We start from the raw sequence: 23,796 nt of genomic DNA, 5'->3' as shown, positions 1-23,796 counted from the left end.
TACACTTTCCTTTAGCAGTATTAGTGCCTCCACTAAACAAACAGAGACGGAAAGGTGTCATGTCAGGGGTTTATTCTTGGTTCTTTTCGTTTAGTAGAAACTAAAAGGTTAAGGTTTAATGGCTGGTGTTTGGCAGCAGTGCAAATGTTGTTTTTTTCAGTACCACTATATCTGCAGAGAACATACAGTAGGTTGTTGAAGAGGTGACACAGACGTAAGACTGTTTTAGTCTGTCTGTTTTAGCTCCATGTTGAGATCAGAGAGGCTGCTGCTGTGTGACTGTTTGATCCTTTAGGGCTGGAGCAGTCGACAGTGTCTGTGTCCTGGACTGACATGTCAACATGTGGACTCTTGTGGAGTTTAACAAAGGACAATCCTTTAGAGACTGAATCCAGAACCAGGATATTTGTTTGTTTTTTTGTACTTTGGGAAATGGCACAACAGGGTCCAGAATCAACATTTGTCCCGATCGTGTGTTTAATCCACTGTTCTGCACCAGGTTTACTGTTTAAAAGCTGCAGACACAAATAAAATGTGTATAACTGGAGCTGGGACGCTGAATAGACTGTAGGCACAGAGTCACAGCACTGAGCAGCAGATTTATTCCCACCATCACTTTTACGTCGGTGCAGTTCTGTGGTTTTAGGTGTTGATTACTGACCAGCTTCACATCCTGGCTGCTGTGAAGGCATCAGCATTACTCAGCACATATTACGCGTGAAGCTGTTTTGAAGAAGCTGCGTTTAAAAGCAGCTTGTTGATCCAAGTAAAGAGTGACACTGATGCACGTTTTTATTTATTTACTATTTACTGTATTTGGTGGGAGTTAATTTGCCTTATTTGCCTCTGGTAAAAGTTGCGTGGATGTACATGATATCTTCTGAAAAAACCTAGAAACCTCTCTTCATTTGGACTTTTTGTCTGATTCTTAAGGACTTTTTTCAGTGTTAAGACCTGCTTTTAAGGTTAGGGTAAAGGGTTATGGAATATGCTTTATGTGTGTCTATGTTTTACCACCTTTATTCTAATCATGAGACTCAGCTGTTAAGAAATCAGTCAGCCCCCGAGTCATTACTATGTTTGCAATGTCTCTCTCTCATACACACACACTCACAGACACACACACACACACACACACTGGTTTCCATGACTTCAGAGGACATTGCATTGACTTACATTCATTTTCTGGAGACTTACTCCAACCTTAACTATAATGACTACTGGCCTAATCCTAACCCTGACCCCTGACCTCTGACCTTAACCTAAGTAACCATGACCTCAGCCTATCTTCACATTAAAATGTAGTATTTTTCATTACGGGGACTTTGTTTTTTGTCCTCATAAAGAAGACAAGTCCTCATAATGTGATTGTGTGAACAGATTCAGGTCCCCACTAGAGCTGAAACGATTAATCGATGAATCGATTATTAATCGATTACCAAATTAATCGCCAACAATTTTGATAATCGATAATCGGTTTGAAGCTTTTTTCATGATTAAAACAAGATACCTGATTGTTTTAGCTTCTTAAATGTGAATATTTTCTTGGTTTCTTTGATCCACATAAACAAAGAAATCATTAAAACTGAATAATTTTGGTTTGTGGACAAAACGAGACATTCGAGAACATCGTCATTTCCAGCTTTGACAAACACTGATCAACGTTTTTTTAAATTTTCTGACATTTTATGGACCAAATGATTAATCGATTAATCGAGTACGAAAATAATCGTTAGTTGCAGCTCTAGTCCCCACAATATAAGGAACCCCCCCCCCCCCACACACACACACACACACCCTGCAGGCTGTGAGACTGACTGAAAGACACCAGGTGGTTGAGGTTAGGCGAGAATTAGAAAGACAGAGGACATAACACACACACACACACTATTTGGACTGACATGATTCTCTTCTTTAAACCAGTTTTATCAAAGCCAGAATTTTGATTGAGTTTTATGTTGATGTTACATGATCTAGTCACATGTAACTCTGATAACATGCAGTTAGAGCTGCAACTAACGATTATTTTCGTAATCGATTAATCTGTCGATTATTTTCTCGAATAATCGATGAATCGTTTGGTTCAAAAAATGTTAGAAAATGTTAAAAAAACATTGATCAGTGTTTGTCAAAGCTGGAAATGACGATGTTCTCGAACGTCTTGTTTTATCCACAAACAAAAAAGATTCAGTTTTAATGATTTCTTTGTTATGTGGAGCAAAGAAACCAAGAAAATATTCACATATAAGAAGCTGAAACAATCAGAAATCTTGTTTTAATCGTGAAAAAAGCTTCAAACCGATTAATCTATTATCAAAATAGTTGCCGATTAATTTAGTAATCGATTAATAATTGATTCATCGATTAATCGTTTCAGCTCTACATGCAGTACAGTCGTATACTGCAGGTCTTTACTATGAGTTTGTCTGTTAATACGTTCATTCTACAGTCTGTCGACAGCAGAGAGTGCGATATGGTGAAGAAATATCACTTTCTTTCTCCGTCTCTTGTGTCACAACTTCTCCTGACTTCCTGTCTTGTAATACCAGTCTAGTACTATTCCAAATAATTGACGAAGAGTTGTTGCTTTTCGTGGGTTCTAGTGATGAATCCACAATAATATAACTACCAGATGAATTCATTCGTTATATAATACTTTTACAGGAAAAAAAACTTAAATGACACTGTCGTTTCTGTGCAGATCTGGTGGGTTTACACGCTTTACATAGCTGCAAACAAACTGTTGTTGCCATCACGTTCGTTCGGATACAAACAGATTTATTGTCGTTTTCACTTGTGTTGGGTTGTGTTGCCGCAGTCCTCCATCTGCCTCATCATCACACACACACGCACACACACACGCACACACACACACACACACAGAGAAAAAGCCCTGTAATGTTTGGCTGTTTTCCTCTCCAGGGATAACAACTCTAAAGTGCATGTGCACAACTGCCCCTCCTCTCTCCGTGTCTTACAGGACACACTGACATTTACTCGATATAGCTGTGTTGTTTTCCAGTGGTTTAGGTTTAGTGACAACGGCGAGCTTGGGTTTTGTTGTGGTGGGGAGGGAAGGAGGGAGGGAGGGAGGGAGGGAGGGAGGGAGGAGGGAGAGGCCGCCAGAGAAGGGGGGGTGTGATGAAAAGAAGACAAAGAGATTTACTGCTGAAAGGTTGAGGCAAAAAACCTCTAAACCTTTCACAGCAGCAGCTTCACTCACTCAACAGCATCACTTTGAATCTTGTATTTGAAATCATGATCAAAAAAAATCACAGAAATCCTTTAATTCAGTTGCCATTAATGTAAACATAAGCATCCTGCACGACGTACACACACATTAACATCACGCTGATTTTGCGTCGTTGAATTTGTATTATTACAGGTTTGATTGATCTCATATTTCTGTGTGTGTGTGTGTGTGTGTGTGTGTGTGTGTGTGTGTGTGTGTGTGTGTGTGTGTGTGTGTGTGTGTGTGTGTGTGTGAGATGTGGGGATGGGGGAGAAATGGGGGAAGGGACTGAGGACTGAGGGGGGGTTTGAGAGGGAAAGCCAGAAAGGACATTTTTCATTCTACGTATTTTTTTTCTTACAAGGCGTTTCAAGGACAGTCAACACTAGTGAATGTGTTTGAGCCAACACATAATCAGACCATGGAATTTAATATATTTCCCTCTGATTCAGTTTTTTATTATTTTCAGCCGCAGTGAATTCAAAACACAAACACCCACGAAGGTTTGTGTTTTGAAAGAACAGATTTACCAGCCCACTTCAAAAATATAAATATTGAGTTATAAAAGACCATCTCATGTGTTTAAGACAAACGAGATGAAGGGACTGACAAACTTTAGTGTCAGCTGTCAAATTATCAAGAACAAAATATCCACAGAAACGTTGACCATTGACCTCCATCTCGTTACCTGCGGCTGAATCATCCACTGATTTTTAGTAACTTAAATTTAACTGTGATGGATTATCTGGAAAAAAACAATTAAATAACTGCCTTTTTTAAAATGGGGGCGAATATATAGACACTGTACATGTACAATGTTTTTTTCCAGAATGTGGGCAGAAAGAGTTTAAATTTTTAATCCATTCTGCTGTTTTTTTTTATGACAGCGTTCTATTTATCTGTTTCATGTGACACCTGATGTTCTGTGAATCCATCCTTTCTTCTTTTTTTTTTAAACGAAACTAAAACGTAGAAGACAGACAACCAACTTTTTCCACCTTTGCACATTTCCATCTCTTATCCTGTAACTGTGTGAGGTTTAGTTTAGAAGTTATTTTTATCGCCTGGTTTTTTCAGCTGTCAGTGAACGAGACGGGAGAATGTTTCCTCTGTCTCTGTCTTTGAATCGTCACAGAGGTTTTATTTCAGGCTCGTCCGGTGAAAAAAATGCTCTGATTCCAAAGGCAGGTGCTGCATCATTCATTAACTGTTCCTCGGATGTTTTTATATACAGTATATATATTTTTTTATTTTATTTTTTTTTTTTTAGCTGTGACTCATATTATTTATATTGTTTGCTCTTATTTTATGCATTTGTGTGTGAACAGCTTTTCACTTGTGAGGTGTGACAGTTACTCACACCTTTGTGCTTTCTTGTAACAATTAACTATGTTGACACCATTGTTTTATCACTATGTGACCTAATTTAATTATCATTTTTCTATATATATATTTTTTAATCTATTAGACCAAATGTTTTATTTCAGATTTTTCTAATTTTATTTGACTGTGTAAAGCACTTTACATTAAATGTGCAATACAAGTTAAGAGTAAAGATTATTATTGCTAATATTATTGTTAAGTGTGTGTACTGTACATACTCCATATAGAAAGAAGGCCTTTATTTACATGTATGCGTGAGTAGGGCTGCAACGATTATTCAATTAATCGATTACTAAATTAATCATCGATTGTTTTGATTATCGTTTAATCATTTTTTTCAATAATTAAAACACAGTTTCTCTGATTTTTACAGCTTCTTAAATGTGAATATTTTCTCTTTCTTTGCTCCATATAACAAAGAATCTTTGAAACTGAATAATTTTGCAGATCAAAACATTTTCTGACGAACAAGTACTTATGTACTTAAGTAAGTTATCGACAGAATAATCAGGTCTGAAAATATAATTTTCAAATAATAATTTGTTGCATCTCTAAATGCTCTAAATGTAATTTCTCAGACAGTGTTTCTGTGTCTGCTCTGTGTCTGCATGACGGGACATTTGTATTTGTGTATATTTCAGGGCACCGGGGCGCGATGGCTAATGCTTCCCCAGACCTGGACAACGCAGAAGCCCAGCGCCAGCTTAACAACAACAACCGACCAATCGGCTCTGGGTTCTGGGAGAAGGAGTGTTCCAGCTCCAAGCTGTTTGAGTGCTCCCGCATAAAGGCGTTGGCAGGTACTGTGCTAACAACCGTACATGCAAACAGATCACAATATAGATCTCGTCTGATTTAGCGCTGTAGCCACAGGTCGATTATATGCCAGTGTCAGATTTTAAATTTGTGATGTCAACCTGGTTCCTTTCTTAATTCTCTCAGAGGAACGAGATGCGGTGCAGAAGAAGACTTTCACCAAGTGGGTAAACTCACACCTGTCCAGGGTTTCCTGTCGCATATCTGACCTCTACAACGACCTCAGAGATGGATACATGCTCACCAGACTGCTGGAGGTCCTCAGCGGGGAGCTGCTGGTGGGAACACACACACACACACACACACACACACACACACACACACACACACACACACACACACACACACACAAACACACACACACAATTAAAACAAGTAAACTGTATTTCATTGAGAAGGATAAATTACAAACAGTATAATCAAGGGCTCCAACAATTATTAATCGATTACTAAATTAATTGTCAACTATTTTGATAATCGATAATTCGAAAACAAGCTTTCTGATTTGTCATTTGACCAAGAAATCATTAAAACTAAATAATATTTGTTTGGTTTCTGACATTTTATGGACCAAAGAAATACTTGACTAATTGAGGAAATGATTGAATGATTAATCGATCAAATGTACAAGTCATTTTTACTGTATTAAAATTTGTTATACTGTGTGTTTGATGATACTGTGTGCAGTAAAGTATTTTTATAATATTGTGATAATTTGTCCCTCTGTGTTCAAACCAGCCGAGGCCGACCCGTGGTCGCATGCGGATCCACTGTCTGGAAAATGTGGACAAAGCCTTGCAGTTCCTTAAAGAGCAGCGAGTTCACCTGGAAAACGTTGGTTCGCACGACATCGTGGACGGAAACCACCGCCTCACTCTGGGCCTTATCTGGACCATCATCCTACGCTTCCAGGTAAATACAAACCCTGATTGTATGTTTGGTGATAACTATTGTTGCTATCTATCTATCTATCTATCTATCTATCTATCTATCTATCTATCTATCTATCTATCTATCTATCTATCTATCTATCTATCTATCTATCTATCTATCTATCTATCTATCTATCTATCTAGCTAGCTAGCTATCTAGCTAGCTATCTAACTGTCTATCTATCTATCTATCTATCTATCTATCTATCTATCTATCTATCTATCTATCTATCTATCTATCTATCTATCTATCTATCTATCTATCTATCTATCTATCTATCTATCTATCTATCTATCTATCTATCTATCTATCTATCTATCTATCTATCTATCAGCTAGCTATCTATCTATCTATCTATCTATCTATCTATCTATCTATCTATCTATCTATCTATCTATCTATCTATCTATCTATCTATCTATCTATCTATCTATCTATCTATCTAACTGCTAGCAAGCTATCTATCTATCTATCTATCTATCTATCTATCTATCTATCTATCTATCTATCTATCTATCTAACTGCTAGCAAGCTATCTATCTATCTATCTATCTATCTATCTATCTATCTATCTATCTATCTATCTATCTATCTATCTATCTATCTATCTATCTATCTATCTATCAGCTAGCTAGCTATATATCTATCTGCTATCTATCTATCTATCTATCTATCTATCTATCTATCTATCTATCTATCTATCTATCTATCTATCTATCTATCTATCTATCTATCTATCTATCTATCTATCTATCTATCTATCTATCTATCTATCTATCTATCTATCTAACTGCTAGCAAGCTATCTATCTATCTATCTATCTATCTATCTATCTATCTATCTATCTATCTATCTATCTATCTATCTATCTATCTATCTATCTATCTATCTATCTATCTAACTGCTAGCAAGCTATCTATCTATCTATCTATCTATCTATCTATCTATCTATCTATCTATCTATCTATCTATCTATCTATCTATCTATCTATCTATCTATCTATCTATCTAACTGCTAGCAAGCTATCTATCTATCTATCTATCTATCTATCTATCTATCTATCTATCTATCTATCTATCTATCTATCTATCTATCTATCTATCTATCTATCTAACTGCTATCTATCTATCTATCTATCTATCTATCTATCTATCTATCTATCTATCTATCTATCTATCTATCTATCTATCTATCTATCTATCTATCTATCTATCTATCTATCTAACTGCTAGCAAGCTATCTATCTATCTATCTATCTATCTATCTATCTATCTATCTATCTATCTATCTATCTATCTATCTATCTATCTATCTATCTATCTATCTATCTATCTATCTATCTATCTATCTAACTGCTATCTATCTATCTATCTATCTATCTATCTATCTATCTATCTATCTATCTATCTATCTATCTATCTATCTATCTATCTATCTATCTATCTATCTATCTATCTATCTATCTATCTATCTATACTCATACATGTGTGTGTATGTCCAGGCCTCAGCAGCAGTTATACATGGTCATTTGCTGCAGCTGCATCAGCCCAGAGCTTCTCTCTATTGCGCTTCAGTGCTTCAGTGCTTCAGTGCTACACTGTGGCCTTGGCAGGAAAATGCTTGTTTAGCAATATTCACAGCCGTCTGACTGTAAGAGTATCACGGTGCGTGTTAGCCTGGTGGCTGCTCTCATGGGACTGGGAGTATTGTCGTGCGTGTGCAGGCCACCTACCACAAAGCACATTTATTAAGCACCGCTAGCAGAATTGGATCATAATTTGTCAAGTGACCCTCTGCAGGCCAGACGAGTGAGGCGCTATAGTGAGTGTGTGTGTGTTGGTGCGATGTGGTTTACTGCCCTCGAGGAAGGTTTCGGTGTGTGTGGTGAAGCGATCACCGTGGAAACACAGGACGTAAATGACGGGTAAATGAGTTAAAGTCAAAGACTTAGCAGGTCGGATTTGTACACGTCTCAACCATATTCTCGGTGACATGATTGTGTTGTCAGACCAGTTTAGGCTGCAGAAGTGTTAGCTGTCTGATACCTCGACCACCATTCACTGTGAGCGTTTTCACAATGTTTTCAGGAAGGACAGCAGTGCAGGAGACCGATGTTCAGGAGTGTGTTTGTGTTTTTACTTATATTTCTTACCGCTGATATAATCACTGGTCATGTAAACGTCATGGAGACCAAAACCTGGCCCTAATGAGGCAGAACCTCATTAATGAGGAACCGGTTAAGGTTAAGGATAATGCTTTATTTCGGCTGTCCAAATAAATGGAAGTCAATGCAAGTCAATTTATACTTCTCCGACTGCGTATGCGTTATCCGACTGCGTCACCACGGGGAGACGCCTCGAGCCTTCATACTTCTGCGTCGTGGTGACGGACACGCGCTGCAATTTCCCGCCCGATCAGTAGGGGTCGCTGCTCAAGATTGTTCTGCTTCAGGCTACAGTGAGCAATGGCGTCCGAGAAAGAAAGAGAGAGAAAGACTGTTGTTGTTGAAACAGTGGCCGTTTCTCACTTTTCTGTGTGACGGAACGCAGTTTTAAGATAATTTGAGGCGAGAAATTGGCCATTTAGAGTCTAAACATGTGCTGTGTGTGTTAAGATATGACGTATTTATAGTTTGGCAGCGACGTTCTCGGCGGGGATCAGCTCCGCCTCTGTGGACGCTGGGTGCTCACTGTGAGCCGGCACAGAGCAGCGTTATCTCGGCCTGTCCTGAGGACCAATCGCAGCTCTTGCCGTCTCCGTTGTCCCTTGACGGAGTGACGGACACTTAAAAAATATTTCGTGCAGTCGGAGACGACGCAGAGGCTCTTCGACAGGCTCTGCGCCGACGCAGAGTCTCTGCGTAACCTACGCAGAGCACTTTACGCAGGAGTATAAATTGGGCTTAAGAAGAAAAACTGAGAAAACCGTACACAGATGTGTGCAGATCCATGAAAAGGTTTTTAAAGGTCTGTCCAAAATCAAGGCCTTAATTGTTCTTCAAAAAGTAATGCTTAAATCTGGCATTTTTAGTTGTTTGGTCCATAAAATGTTTTCGTGTTTCCCAGAATTCTAAATGATTATGTCTATTTTAAATATATTGTTTGGTCCACAACCCAAAATAAATCTGTTTCATTTTGTTTTGTTATATAGAGCAAAGAAACCATGAAAACATTGCATTTAAGAAGCTGTTAATTACTACCTTTAACCTTTCTTCACACCTACTTTTGTTTGCTCTAATATAAGCAGACTGGTTTAGGTTTCAAGGTAAACGACATTTGTCATTTGTACATACAAATGGATTAAATTAAATAAATAATCAGCCACTGCACACTGTGATAGCTTATAAAAAAATCTGTCAATAGTCATGGGAATAAGACAAGTTTATCGCTGTCTCACACTTTTACACACGTTTTCTTTTTGTACTTACAGTAAAACTAGAATCTGCTGAACAGTCTCAGTTTACAGGCTGCTCTTAAAACACGTGGACTGATCAGCTTTATCTGAACTGCTGGTCTCTGACCAGTGAAAGACAATGAAAACAGAACCAGAATCACGTTCATGCGGTCACTAGCTTTCCTTAAACCGGACAAACTAACAAAACTATGGTAGGTTTGTGTTGCTCGAGTGACTTTGTCTCTTGTCATTTTCATCTCTTTTGTTTGCTTCCAATCCTCCCTCACTCTGTGGTGAAAGAGAGACTTTGCCCAGTCAGCAGGTACGACCACCAAAGTACTGCAGTGGCTGCACACTGGCCGACAGAGAGACGGAGAGAGAGACACAGACACACACAGAGAAAGAGAGAGAGAGAGAGAGAGAGAGAGAGGACTGACAGCAGTTTTTATTTTCATTGACTTCAGTTTTACTGTTTTGTATTTTAGACTGTGTGCCATGTGTACAATATATATGTGTGTGTGGGGTGTGAGAGAGAGAATCCTGAATGTAGACACACTGATCTCACATTATTGCAAATTTGACAACCTATATTTATACATTTATATATATAATTTGTTGAGTAGATACACATTTACGTGTCCCTGCAAATTCAAGACAGTTGTTTTACAGCATCATAGTGAGTGACCATTAGTTCAGTGACGCTGCATGTGAAGCATCAACGATAAACTTACAGAGTTATGATTTATTACGATATTTAAAAAAAAAAAACATTATTTAATCATCTCTATGACAAATGGCACATGACATTAAGAACTATATGCATTAAAAACTGCATGTTTTTTTTTTTACATATTTAATTAACAGTATAGCACAATGTCTATGACACAGAGGAAAGAAGCATATCTTCCACTTTGTGACAGCTAATAAATATTGGTATTTGTTTTTAAATGTTAAACAACATTTACTGTACGTATTTTTGTTCTTTATAGCAGTAATCAGTAAAACGTAGATTTTCAAGCGGAAGAACCTTATATGGTTCGACTCAGCACTTTTATTTCTGACTGTAGTCATATTATGGGGACTTGTTTTCCTGATGGGGACAAAAATCTAGTCCCCATAATGTAAATTACTACTTTTTAAAGTGAAGACACGTTTTAAAGTTAGGCTGAGGTCAGGGGTCAGGGTTAGGGTTAGGCCTGTATTAATTAGGGTTAAGCTTAGAGTAAATTTCCAGGAAATGAATGTGTCAATGCAATGTCCTCTGAAGTCATGGAAGTGTGTGTGTGTGTGGGGTGTGTGTGTGTGTGTGCGTGCATGTGTGTTCAGTGTTGATTTATGGGTGTCATTTTGCCAATTACCTACGATCATGTCACTGTGATGTGATTGGCTGAATGGCTGTCACTGTCAGACATCATCAGTCGCTCTAATGACTCACCGTCTAAAATCCTCAGCTCTTATTACTCTTGTCTGTTTCCATTAATTATTGTTGCTGCGCGTGTTTGTTTTAATGTTTCACAGTCAGTGCAGACGTTCAACTGCTTTGACCTCTCAATCATTGTCTTCTTGCTGTTCTTGGTCTGGATTCTGCTGCGGCTGCTGCTCCTGTAAATATTCTTTACTGGGTTTAAAAAACTCCTCTGTCCCTCAAGCTCCCAAACATCTCACAATGAAATTGTGCCTAATGTTTTTTTGAAGAAAGTCAGCTCACTGTCAAAGTGCATCAGAGCAAATGGATCATTTCCTGAATTTCAAAAATTCATTAAAATTATTCCTTAAGAGGTTTGCAAATATTTTCAACGGATCCTTGTTCAGGGCGATGCCGACTATTATGATGCTAAATTTCAAGTCATTCCGAGATACTTTTTGTTTTTTTGAAGAAAGTCAGCTCACTGTCAAAGTGCATCAGGGCAAATGGATCATTTCCTGATTTTCAAAAATTCATTAAAATTATTCCTTAAGAGGTTTGCAAATATTTTCAACGGATCCTTGTTCAGAGCGATGCCGACTATTATAATGCTAAATTTCAAGTCATTCCGAGATACTTTTTGTTTTTGAGAAGAAAGTCAGCTCACTGTCAAAATGCATCAGGGCAAATGAGTTATTTCCTGATTTTTAAAAATTAATTAAAATTATTCCTTAAGAGGTTTGCAAATATTTTCAACGGATCCTTGTTTAGGGCGATGCCGACTATTATGATGCTAAATTTCAAGTCATTCCGAGATACTTTTTGTTTTTGAGAAGCAAGTCAGCTCACTGTCAAAGTGTATCAGGGCAAATGGATCATTTCCTGAATTTCAAAAATTCATTTAAATTATTTCTTAAGAGGTTTGCAAATATTTTCAACGGATCCTTGTTCAAGACGATGCCGACTATTATGATGGTAAATTTCGAGTCATTCCGAGATACTTTTTGTTTTTTTGAAGAAAGTCAGCTCACTGTCAAAGTGCATCAGGGCAAATGAGTTATTACCTGATTTTTAAAAATTCATTAAAATTATTCCTCAAGAGGTTTGCAAATATTTTCGATGGATCCTTGTTCAGGGCAATGTCGACTATTATGATGGTAAATTTCAAGTCATTCCGAGATACTTTTTGTTTTTGAGAAGAAAGTCAGCTCACTGTCAAAGTGTATCAGGGCAAATGGATCATTTCCTGAATTTCAAAAATTCATTTAAATTATTTCTTAAGAGGTTTGCAAATATTTTCAACGGATCCTTGTTCAGGGCGATGCCGACTATAATGATGGTAAATTTCGAGTCATTCCGAGATACTTTTTGTTTTTTTGAAGAAAGTCAGCTCACTGTCTAAGTGCATCAGGGCAAATGGATCATTTCCTGAATTTCAAAAATTCATTAAAATTATTTCTTAAGAGGTTTGCAAATATTTTCAACAGATCCTTGTTCAGGGCGATGCCGACTATTATGATGGTAAATTTCGAGTCATTCCGAGATACTTTTTGTTTTTTTGAAGAAAGTCAGCTCACTGTCAAAGTGCATCAGGGCAAATGGGTCATTTCATGAATTTCAAAAATTCATTAAAATTATTCCTTAAGAGGTTTGCAAATATTTTCAACAGATCCTTGTTCAGGGCGATGCCGACTATTATGATGGTAAATTTCGAGTCATTCCGAGATACTTTTTGTTTTTTTGAAGAAAGTCAGCTCACTGTCAAAGTGCATCAGGGCAAATGGATCATTTCCTGAATTTCAAAAATTCATTAAAATTATTTCTTAAGAGGTTTGCAAATATTTTCAACGGATCCTTGTTCAGGGCGATGCTGACTATTATGATGCTAAATTTCAAGTCATTCTGAGATACTTTTTGTTTTTGAGAAGCAAGTCAGCTCACTGTCAAAGTGTATCAGGGCAAATGGATCATTTCCTGAATTTCAAAAATTCATTTAAATTATTTCTTAAGAGGTTTGCAAATATTTTCAACGGATCCTTGTTCAGGGCAATGTCGACTATTATGATGGTAAATTTCAAGTCATTCCGAGATACTTTTTGTTTTTTTGAAGAAAGTCAGCTCACTGTCAAAGTGCATCAGGGCAAATGGATCATTTCCTGAATTTCAAAAATTAATTAAAATTATTCCTCAAGAGGTTTGCAAATATTTTCGATGGATCCTTGTTCAGGGCAATGTCGACTATTATGATGGTAAATTTCAAGTCATTCCGAGATACTTTTTGTTTTTGAGAAGCAAGTCAGCTCACTGTCAAAGTGCATCAGGGCAAATGAGTTATTTCCTGATTTTTAAAAATTCATTAAAATTATTCCTTAAGAGGTTTGCAAATATTTTCAACGGATCCTTGTTTAGGGCGATGCCGACTATTATGATGCTAAATTTCAAGTCATTCCGAGATACTTTTTGTTTTTTTGAAGAAAGTCAGCTCACTGTCAAAGTGCATCAGGGCAAATGGGTCATTTCATGAATTTCAAAAATTCATTAAAATTATTCCTTAAGAGGTTTGCAAATATTTTCAACAGATCCTTGTTCAGGGCGATGCCGACTATTATGATGGTAAATTTCGAGTCATTCCGAGATACTTTTTGTTTTTTTGAAGAAAGTCAGCTCACTGTCAAAGTGCATCAGGGCAAATGGATCATTTCCTGAATTTCAAAAATTCATTAAAATAATTTCTTAAGAGGTTTGCAAATATTTTCAACGGATCCTTGTTCAGGGCGATGCTGACTATTATGATGCTAAATTTCAAGTCATTCTGAGATACTTTTTGTTTTCGAGAAGAAAGTCAGCTCACTGTCAAAGTGCATCAGGGCAAATGGATAATTTCTTGAATTTCAAAAATTCATTAAAATTATTCCTTACGAGGTTTGCAAATATTTTCAACGGATCCTTGTTCAGGACGATGCCGACTATAATGATGGTAAATTTCAAGTCATTCCGTGATACTTTTTGTTTTCAAGAAGAAAGTCAGCTCACTGTCAAAGTGTATCAGGGCAAATGGATCATTTCCTGAATTTCAAAAATTCATTTAAATTATTTCTTAAGAGGTTTGCAAATATTTTCAACGGATCCTTGTTTAGGGCGATGCCGACTATTATGATGCTAAATTTCAAGTCATTCCGAGATACTTTTTGTTTTTGAGAAGCAAGTCAGCTCACTGTCAAAGTGTATCAGGGCAAATGGATCATTTCCTGAATTTCAAAAATTCATTTAAATTATTTCTTAAGAGGTTTGCAAATATTTTCAACGGATCCTTGTTCAGGGCGATGCCGACTATAATGATGGTAAATTTCGAGTCATTCCGAGATACTTTTTGTTTTTTTGAAGAAAGTCAGCTCACTGTCGAAGTGCATCAGGGCAAATGGATCATTTCCTGAATTTCAAAAATTCATTTAAATTATTCCTTAAGAGGTTTGCAAATATTTTCAACGGATCCTTGTTCAGGGCGATGCCGACTATTATGATGGTAAATTTCAAGTCATTCCGAGATACTTTTTGTTTTTTTGAAGAAAGTCAGCTCACTGTCAAAGTGCATCAGGGCAAATGGATCATTTCCTGAATTTCAAAAATTCATTAAAATTATTCCTGAAGAGGTTTGCAAATATTTTCAACGGATCCTTGTTCAGGGCGATGCCGACTATTATGATGGTAAATATCAAGTCATTCCGAGATACTTTTTGTTTTTTTGAAGAAAGTCAGCTCACTGTCAAAGTGCATCAGGGCAAATGGATCATTTCCTGAATTTCAAAAATTCATTAAAATTATTCCTTAAGAGGTTTGCAAATATTTTCAACGGATCCTTGTTTAGGGCGATGCCGACTATTATGATGCTAAATTTCAAGTCATTCCGAGATACTTTTTGTTTTTGAGAAGAAAGTCTGCTCACTGTCAAAGTGCATCAGGGCAAATGAGTTATTTCCTGATTTTTAAAAATTCATTAAAATTATTCCTTAAGAGGTTTGCAAATATTTTCAACGGATCCTTGTTCAGGGCGATGCCGACTATTATGATGGTAAATTTCAAGTCATTCAGAGATACTTTTTGTTTTTTTGAAGAAAGTCAGCTCACTGTCAAAGTGCATCAGGGCAAATGGATCATTTCCTGAATTTCAAAAATTCATGAAAATTATTCCTTAAGAGGTTTGCAAATATTTTCAACGGATCCTTGTTCAGGGCGATGCTGACTATAATGATGGTAAATTTCGTGTCATTCCGAGATACTTTTTGTTTTTGAGAAGAAAGTCAGCTCACTGTCAAAGTGCATCAGGGCAAATGAGTTATTTCCTGAATTTCAAAAATTCATTAAAATTATTCCTTAAGAGGTTTGCAAATATTTTCAACGGATCCTTGTTCAGGGCGATGCTGACTATAATGATGGTAAATTTCGAGTCATTCCGAGATACTTTTTGTTTTTGAGAAGAAAGTCAGCTCACTGTCAAAGTGCATCAGGGCAAATGAGTTATTTCCTGAATTTCAAAAATTCATTTAAATTATTCCTTAAGAGGTTTGTAAATATTTTCAAGGGATCCTTGTTCAGGGAGATGCCGACTATTATGATGGTAAATTTCAAGTCATTCCGAGATACTTTTTGTTTTTTTGAAGAAAGTCGGCTCACTTTCAAAGTGCATCAGGGCAAATGGATAATTTCCTGAATTTCAAAAATTAATTTAAATTATTCCTTAAGAGGTTTGCAAATATTTTCAAGGGATCCTTGTTCAGGGAGATGCCGACTATTATGATGGTAAATTTCAAGTAATTCCGAGATACTTTTGTTGTTTTTTTTGTTTTTGAGTAGAAAATCAGCTCACTGTCAAAGTGCATCAGAGCAAATGGATCATTTCCTGAATTTCAAAAATTCATTAAAATTATTCCTTAAGAGGTTTGCAAATATTTTCAACAGATCCTTGTTCAGGGCGATGCCGACTATTATGATGGTAAATTTCAAGTAATTCCGAGATACTTTTTTGTTTTTGCTGATGAGCCGCTGCCTGCCTGGTGCAGCATGATAAATCAGTGAAAATTAAAATTCCTCCTAAAAATGTGAAAATCAAGGATGCACACCATCGGGTCTTGCTCAACCCATATCCGAAGTCTCAGAGCAATCTGACTTACGGTCAGCGAGATATGTTTGTCACAGACAGACACACAGACGCAACTTGCTTGCTGGATAGATAGTTTGTTCTGTTGTAAGAGGCAAAACTGTTGATACTCAACACTCACTGGGAGTTGAAATACTATGCTAGAAGGTATTGCTTTGTGTGCGTTTTAGCAGTTGTACCATAGTTGTATCACATTCTTCTTCTACTGTGTCTGATTTTGTCACTAAATGATTTAGTGTTGCTTGAAGTGGGACCGCACTGTCCAGTACACAGTACAGGCACTTCCCTATTTGACTATTATGAGTACAGGCACTTTTATTTAATCTTTTCTCAGGGTGGGCTAAGTGACTTTCACCTGTTTCTGTGAGAGTCTAGTGTGTGTTTTCTTTATTTTTCTTGTTAAGCAAGAACTATATCTATTGGAAGTGTAAAAGTTTCACCAAATATTTCGCGATCTCTGACGGTCTCTGACTTCTTGCCACATTTGTGTCCAGGAGGACGGCAGAATAACAGGAGACTAAAATAAATGAGTTATGTTATTATAGACTTCTGGAATCTTTTATTGACTAAAAATATTGATCATTTACTTTTTAATGATTTAATAATACTGGCATACTCATATGGATAAGGGGAGTACTGGCACTTATTCTTTCCCACTTCAATGTATATTACTGTACTGTGCCATATAGTGAGTAGGAAGGGATTTGGCCGGAGTCTCTGACTGTAAGTAAGCTGTGAGTGTGTGGTGTGTATGTTCCTCAAGAGTAAACAAGGTGATAAAAGGTTTGTGTTTTTCTCACCAGTGTTAAATTGTTGCTTTGTTTTTGTTCCTCATCAGATCCAGGTGATCAAAATAGAGACGGAGGACAACAGAGAAACTCGCTCTGCCAAGGACGCCCTGCTACTCTGGTGTCAGATGAAGACCGCAGGGTGAGCTGTGTAATTATTATACGTATATAAAAGCAGCAGAAAACTGTTTCATTCACATTCAGGTTCATTTATACGGTATCATGTGCTAAGAAGTTGTTTTGTTAGGACGATGGTTGTTCTTGGTTTATGCGAAACGTGTGTTCACGGTCCAGGTATCCTGAAGTCAACATTCAGAACTTCACCACCTGCTGGAGAGATGGCCTGGCCTTCAACGCCCTCATACACAGACACAGGTGAGCAGCGTTTTTTTAACAGCACTCATGAAAGGAACAGATGTAGAAATATAGTGACACATTCATTGTCTTCATCTTGTGCTCTCCAGGCCAGACCTGATTGAGTTCCACAAGCTGACAAGGTCCAATGCAACACATAACCTCCAGCAAGCCTTCAATATCGCTGAGCAGAACCTGGGCCTTACCAAACTCCTGGACCCTGAGGGTGAGCACATGGCGTTCAGGATTATCCATTCAGTTACATAGAAGCACGTCTTGTATTACAGTATTGAATTCACCACATTTCAAATGTGGTGAATCTCACCTAAAGTTGAGCGGATTTGAACTCCTTCACCTTCTTACTCTGTTACAGACGTGAATACAGAAAATCCAGATGAAAAGTCCATCATCACCTATGTGGTCTCCTACTACCACTACTTCTCCAAGATGAAGGCTCTTATTGTGGAGGGCAAGAGGATTGGGAAGGTAATGCATGTGCTCCTCTTCATAAACCATACACTCACTGCCTGGTCACATTATTATGTACAAAGGAAACCGAAATAAATCTCAGATGTTTGGCATCAACAAGAACTTTTCTCTCACAGAATCGCTTGCTCGCTGGATATTTTCTCTTCTTCAGAAATGTCTCTTTTAAACTTGCCATGTTTTGTGTAAAATGCTCTTCTGAAATATTCCCCCAACTACTTGTGACTGGTATTGTTATCAAGCTGAAGCGCAAGTGTCATCGTGTCTTTCTGTCTTTTTCACTTTCTTCCCATTTCAATCTTCTTCAGGTGCTTGAAAACTGCGTCGAGTCGGAAAAGATCATCAACCGCTACGAGGCCCTGGCGTCAGACCTGCTGGACTGGATTGAGAAGACCATCGCGGTCATCAGCAACCAGAAGTTTGCCAACTCGCTGACTGGAGTTCAGCAGCAGCTGCAGGCGTTCACCACTTACTGCACCATAGAAAAACCAATCAAGTATGACTTTTTTTTTCTGTAATTCTGTTAAGCACAAACAAACTGTGCACGAGGAAAGATGAGGATATATCACCAGATCGATATATGTTGACCCCGCCCCTACTGAATATAAGTTTAGATCTCAAAGTTAGAATCAAATCGTAATGAGGATTAAGAAAACCAAGTCCTTTAAGGACAGAAGGAGGAAGTAGATCATGTGTTGATGTGTTTTCACACAGAACCACTGAGCCTTGGGCTTTTTGTCCAGCATCATCAGGATCAGTGTTACAAACAGTGCAGTCCTGTGACGTCACAGGCTCTGGGACCATAGCAGCAGCAATCATGACACACACACACACACACACACACACTGCCACGTACACATTTTGTGTTAATATGAGTCAAGTGTTTCTGTCTCAGACTGTTGACTTGATTTAATCAAAATGAAAATGCAATGCACACAAACATATTGTCTGCAGGATCAGGTTTTGGTCTCCATGAGGACTACTGGTCCTGACAAGATCAGTGTTCATGCCAGAAATGTGCCTAAAGGCCACATTATACTTCTCCGACTGCGTAATGCGTTATCCGTCTGCGTCACCCCGTAGACCACTCGAGCCTTTATACTTCTGCGTCGTGGTGACAGATAGGCGCTGCAATTTCCCACCCGACCAGTAGGGGTCGCTGCGCAAGGTTGTTGTGCTTTTGGCTACAGTGAGCAATGGCGTCCGAGGGAGAAAGAGAGAGAAAGACTGTTGTTGTTGAAACAGTAGCCGTTTGTCACTTTTCTGTGTCCCGGAACGCAGTTTTAAGATAATTTGAGGCGAGAAATTGGCCATTTAGAGTCTAAACATGTGCTGTGTGTGTTAAGATATGACGTATTTATAGTTTGGCAGCGACGTTCTCGGACCAATCGCAGCTCTTGCCGTCTCCGTTGTCCCTTGACGGAGTGACGGACACTTAAAAAATATTCCGTGCAGCCGGAGACGACGCAGAGACTCTACAACAGGTTCTGCGTCGACGCAGAGGACTTTACGCAGGAGTATAAATTGGGCTTAAAGCACACACACACATTTATGGACAAATCACAATGAGCATTGAAATTCAAATTCATTCTTTTCTAAGAGCCTGTGTTGAAAATTGACATCACTTGCTGATACTCTCTTCAAAAACAAAGGTCCTGAATGTCTACATTTCTCTTTTTTTTTTTGCACTTGTCCAGAAAATGTCACCATTTAGAGGTGAAACACACCCAGGTGTTTGTACCTCACAGAGTGATTAATTACAGAGGAACTCACAGCAGGTCAGCAGAGTGAGCAGAAAAGTCCTCTTTTACCCAGAGTCATCAAGCAGCATTGTGTCCTTCATCAATACACTGAATGTGGCAGCTGCTTGGATCTTTTCCTTTGACCTCCACGTTTTAAGATGCACCGAATAAGGAATATGGAAAGAGAAGAAAGAGGTCGTGTTGTGGTAACATCGTGCTTTAATAAAGTGTTTTTCTTGCTCAGGTTTCAGGAGAAGGGGAATCTCGAGGTCCTTCTCTTCACCATCCAAAGCAAACTCAGAGCCAACAACCAGAAACCCTATGTGCCTCATGATGGGAAGCTCATTTCAGACATCAACAAGGTCAGTGCCTGCGCTCAAATTTAGTTCCAAAAGGTCTCACCTGATTTGTCAAACCTTTACGTTTTTTTATTCTATGTCCAGGCGTGGGAGAGGCTGGAGAAGGCGGAGCACGAGAGGGGCGTGGCCCTACGCAAGGAGCTGATCCGTCAAGAGAAGCTGGAGTTGCTGGCTCAGCGCTTTGACCACAAAACCACCATGAGACAAGCCTGGCTCAATGAGAATCAGAGACTCGTATCACAGGTAGGGCTACACCATTACTCAATAATCCTAATCTTAATTCTTTTATCGCTCTCCACTTAACTCTTTATCGCACCTAACTCTTTTACTCCCATTTCCTCTTTGTCCTCGTCTCTGTCTGAAGGACAACTTTGGCTACGACCTCCCAGCAGTCGAGGCAGCGATGAAGAAACACGAGGCCATCGAGGCGGACATAGCCTCGTACGAAGACCGCATCGGAGTGGTGGTAGAACTCGCGGCAGAGATGGAGAAGGAAGGGTATTATGACATTCGCCGAATCTTGGCACGAAAGGAGAACATCCTGGGTCAGTGGGGTCTGCTGAAGGAGCTGGTGGCTGGGAGGAGGACCCGTCTGGAGAAGAACCTGGCCCTGCAGAAGACTTTTCAAGACATGGTTTACATGATTGACTGGATGGAGGACACGCAGGTATTGAAGGATGTGTGAGAGGGACAGATACACTCTTAGAAATAAGGGTTCCAAAAGGGTCCTTCTACAAGGGCTGAGGTTCTACCTGGAACCATTTGCTTCTGAAAAACCCTTTACCGAAGAAAGGGTTTTTCAAGGGTGCTTGGTGACACTAATGGTTCCAGTAAGAACCATTTTGATCCAGATAACTCTTTAAAACCTCTTTCCTGAATAAAGGGTTTTAAAAGGGTTTTTGGTGGAACCTTTATAAAAAGGTTCTACCTGGAGCCAAAAAGGGTTCTCCAATGAGGACAAGCCGAAGAAACTTATGTGGTTCTACTAAGCAGTTTTATTTCTAAGAGTGTACTCCAGATGTGACATCGATTGTAGAAAGAGTGGATATAGAAGAACGTGGAGAAAGAGCGAGGAGCTTTCGTGGTTTGAATATTAAAAATGGAAAAATAGAGTTCTAGAAAGGCAGCGAGTCTGAGAGGAAAGAGCAAGGAATTGGAGTAATATAGCGGAAATGAAATGAGCGAATGAAAAGATTTCACTGTTGTCTTATTTCCCTTCTTCTGTTTCCCTCTCAGGTCCAGCTGCTGTCAAAGGACTTTGGGAAACATCTGCTGGAGGTGGACGACCTGCTGCAGAAACACAGCCTGCAAGAAGCAGACATCAGTGTGCAGGCTGAGAGGGTGGAGACGCTCAACACTGCTGCACTCAAATTCACCACCATAGAGGGTACACATGTTCACACTTATGTCTGTCATTGTTAAAGGTCCAGTGTGTAAGAATTAGTGACATCTAGTGGCGAGACGGCAGATGGTAACAGACTTAAATACTCTTTCAGGATTCTCTCCGCTGGTTTGTGTAGTGGGTTTATGTGGGCAGAGATTTTCTTTGTTTGCATTGTTAACTCACTTTAAACAGTGGGCGACAGTAGAAATGTGGTGGTTAAAGATGGCGGCCTCCTTAAAGCAAAAAAAGTACTTACTAAAGGCTTATTAGCTACGAAACCAAGCCAATACGCTTATACAAACACACTTATGGAGAGTTAAGTTAGCTCTTAAATTTTGAACATTTGACCTTTAGATACTTGTGAAATAAATTTAAAACACTACACTGACAGTCAGTGTTTTAAATAGTGTTAGTATTTGTACAAGTTATCATTAGGAGATTTACAACTTTATAGTACAATAGTAATAATTATCCTTGGTTCTGCTTCTAATGTTCACTTTAAATGAAATAAACTAAAAACTAGACTAGCACAAGAGGAAAATGGATTTTTGGAAATGTGATAACAAACATATAATGTAACATTATCTGCTTCAATACAGCTATCTTTTTTTTCTTTCTTTCTTCTGCTCATAACCATAACCGTTTGTTTTGCGCCCCAGGTTACCAACCGTGTGACCCCCAGGTGATCTGTAACCGTGTCAACCACGTCTCTTCCTGTCTGGAAGAGCTGAAACAACTGGCAGTGAAAAGGCGAGCTGAGCTGGAGGAGTCCAGACAGCTGTGGGCCTTTTTTCAGGTAAGGTTAAATATAATTCCAGCCAGTCAAAAGGTCACGACTGCACCTGTACTGAATAATGGATCCTTCAAACTGCATGTATATGTAAACTGCAAATGTATATTTCTCTTTGACGTACTATTCCGTCGCGATTGAGACTGTGTGAATATCTGTGACATTATCACACGCTGTTCGTTTAATTAATGCTTATAAATGTGTTAATAAATAAAAGGTTAGGAGCTGTAGCGCCAATGTTTAATGTGCATTTAAAACCTACTTTGTCCGTGCGCGTCTTCAGGAGCTGGAGGAGTCTGAGGTGTGGATCAGAGAGAAGAGTTCCATCCTGGGAGCTCAGGGTTATGGGAAGGACCTGAGCAGCGTGCTGAGGTTACTGCAAAAACACAAGACTCTGGCTGGAGAACTGCTGGCTCACCGGTCACTGCTGCAGGTGTGTATGTGTGTGTGTGTGTGTGTGTGTGTGTGTATCAGCATTTGGAATATCTGCAGTACCCGGAGTTTCTGTTCTGAAATCCATGTACGTCAGTAAACAGATGCTTTCACATTAATAGAATATGTTCAGTCATAGCAACGTGTTTGTTGATACATAGGTTTTCTAGCTGCTGTTTGTACAAAATCACTCATTTTACTTATGTGATGTTTTGTTTTAAGCATCAATCTTTGCTTCGTTTGGCATCAGTTTGTGGAATTTAATATACTTTCAGTATGACTGTTGTTTGGTATTTGTTGATGAATGACCACACACTTTCTCTTGTTTTTATTATTATTATTATTATTATTATTAGTATTTCTTATGTAGTCTTATTAGTATTATTATGTTGTTTTATTACATGCTTTTATGACTGCTTGTTTGATGGACTGAGTGTTTTACTGTTGATTTTGTGAGGTGACCTTGAGTGTTTAAAAAGGCGCCCATAAAAAATGAATTATTATTATTATTATTATAAAGTGAAGACAAAATTCACAGTTTATGCCACCCTGAAGGGTTTTAATCATGGTACATTTTACTAGTACTCTTTAGACCTGTAACTTTACTTGATTTAAGTACATTTGTATAAAGTAATAGTCCAATTAAATGAGTAGAATACAGTATTTTATCTCCTGCTTAGTGATCCTGCACTTTGTTGCTCTTGGCTTATTGTAACATTTCATCCCTCCATCCCGCCTCACCTCTCCAGAACACCATGAAGAGAGGAAAGCAGATCCTGAGTGAGAAGAGCTTTGGCACTGCGGGGATCCAGGAGCGCATCATGGAGGTGAAGAGCGAGTGGAAGCAGCTGGAGGACCAGGCGGCGCAGCGTCTCGGTCACCTGCAGGAGGCGCTCAACTTTTTCCAGTTCTCCACGGAGACGGACGACTTGGTGGCCTGGCTGCAGGACGCGTACCGACTGGTGTCCAGCGAAGACTTCGGACACGACGAGTACTCGACTCAGTCGCTGCTGAAGAAACACAGAGGGGTCAGCGAGGCCATCGACAAGCACCGCGTGCACGTCGTTGCACTGCGCAAACACATGGTGGCGCTGCCTCTGCAGTACCGTGATCAGGAGGTGGGTAGAAGTCAAAGTCTTCATT

The 23,796-nt window shown here is 38.7% G+C and overlaps 1 protein-coding gene across 1 annotated transcript in view; it reads left to right on the top strand.

Moving 5' to 3' along the window:
- Nucleotides 1-5,270: 5,270 nt before the first annotated feature.
- sptbn4b (spectrin, beta, non-erythrocytic 4b) overlaps nucleotides 5,271-23,796 on the top strand; it is a gene marked incomplete at both ends in the record, with an annotated part of 58,644 nt that continues 40,118 nt past the window's right edge. The window contains 15 exons of the mRNA XM_083887040.1: nucleotides 5,271-5,415; nucleotides 5,558-5,709; nucleotides 6,170-6,343; nucleotides 17,157-17,248; nucleotides 17,401-17,481; nucleotides 17,571-17,686; nucleotides 17,834-17,946; nucleotides 18,255-18,442; nucleotides 19,933-20,050; nucleotides 20,132-20,290; nucleotides 20,412-20,714; nucleotides 21,284-21,434; nucleotides 22,091-22,227; nucleotides 22,505-22,654; nucleotides 23,403-23,771. Of these exons, the coding sequence (XP_083743166.1) occupies nucleotides 5,271-5,415; nucleotides 5,558-5,709; nucleotides 6,170-6,343; nucleotides 17,157-17,248; nucleotides 17,401-17,481; nucleotides 17,571-17,686; nucleotides 17,834-17,946; nucleotides 18,255-18,442; nucleotides 19,933-20,050; nucleotides 20,132-20,290; nucleotides 20,412-20,714; nucleotides 21,284-21,434; nucleotides 22,091-22,227; nucleotides 22,505-22,654; nucleotides 23,403-23,771 (2,448 nt within the window). The remainder of the gene's footprint in view (nucleotides 5,416-5,557; nucleotides 5,710-6,169; nucleotides 6,344-17,156; nucleotides 17,249-17,400; nucleotides 17,482-17,570; nucleotides 17,687-17,833; nucleotides 17,947-18,254; nucleotides 18,443-19,932; nucleotides 20,051-20,131; nucleotides 20,291-20,411; nucleotides 20,715-21,283; nucleotides 21,435-22,090; nucleotides 22,228-22,504; nucleotides 22,655-23,402; nucleotides 23,772-23,796) is intronic.

Source organism: Microchirus variegatus (genome assembly GCF_963457635.1).
Source record: "Microchirus variegatus genome assembly, chromosome: 3".
NCBI classification, from domain to species: Eukaryota; Metazoa; Chordata; class Actinopteri; order Pleuronectiformes; family Soleidae; genus Microchirus; species Microchirus variegatus.
This window is presented reverse-complemented; position numbering and strand designations above follow the sequence as displayed.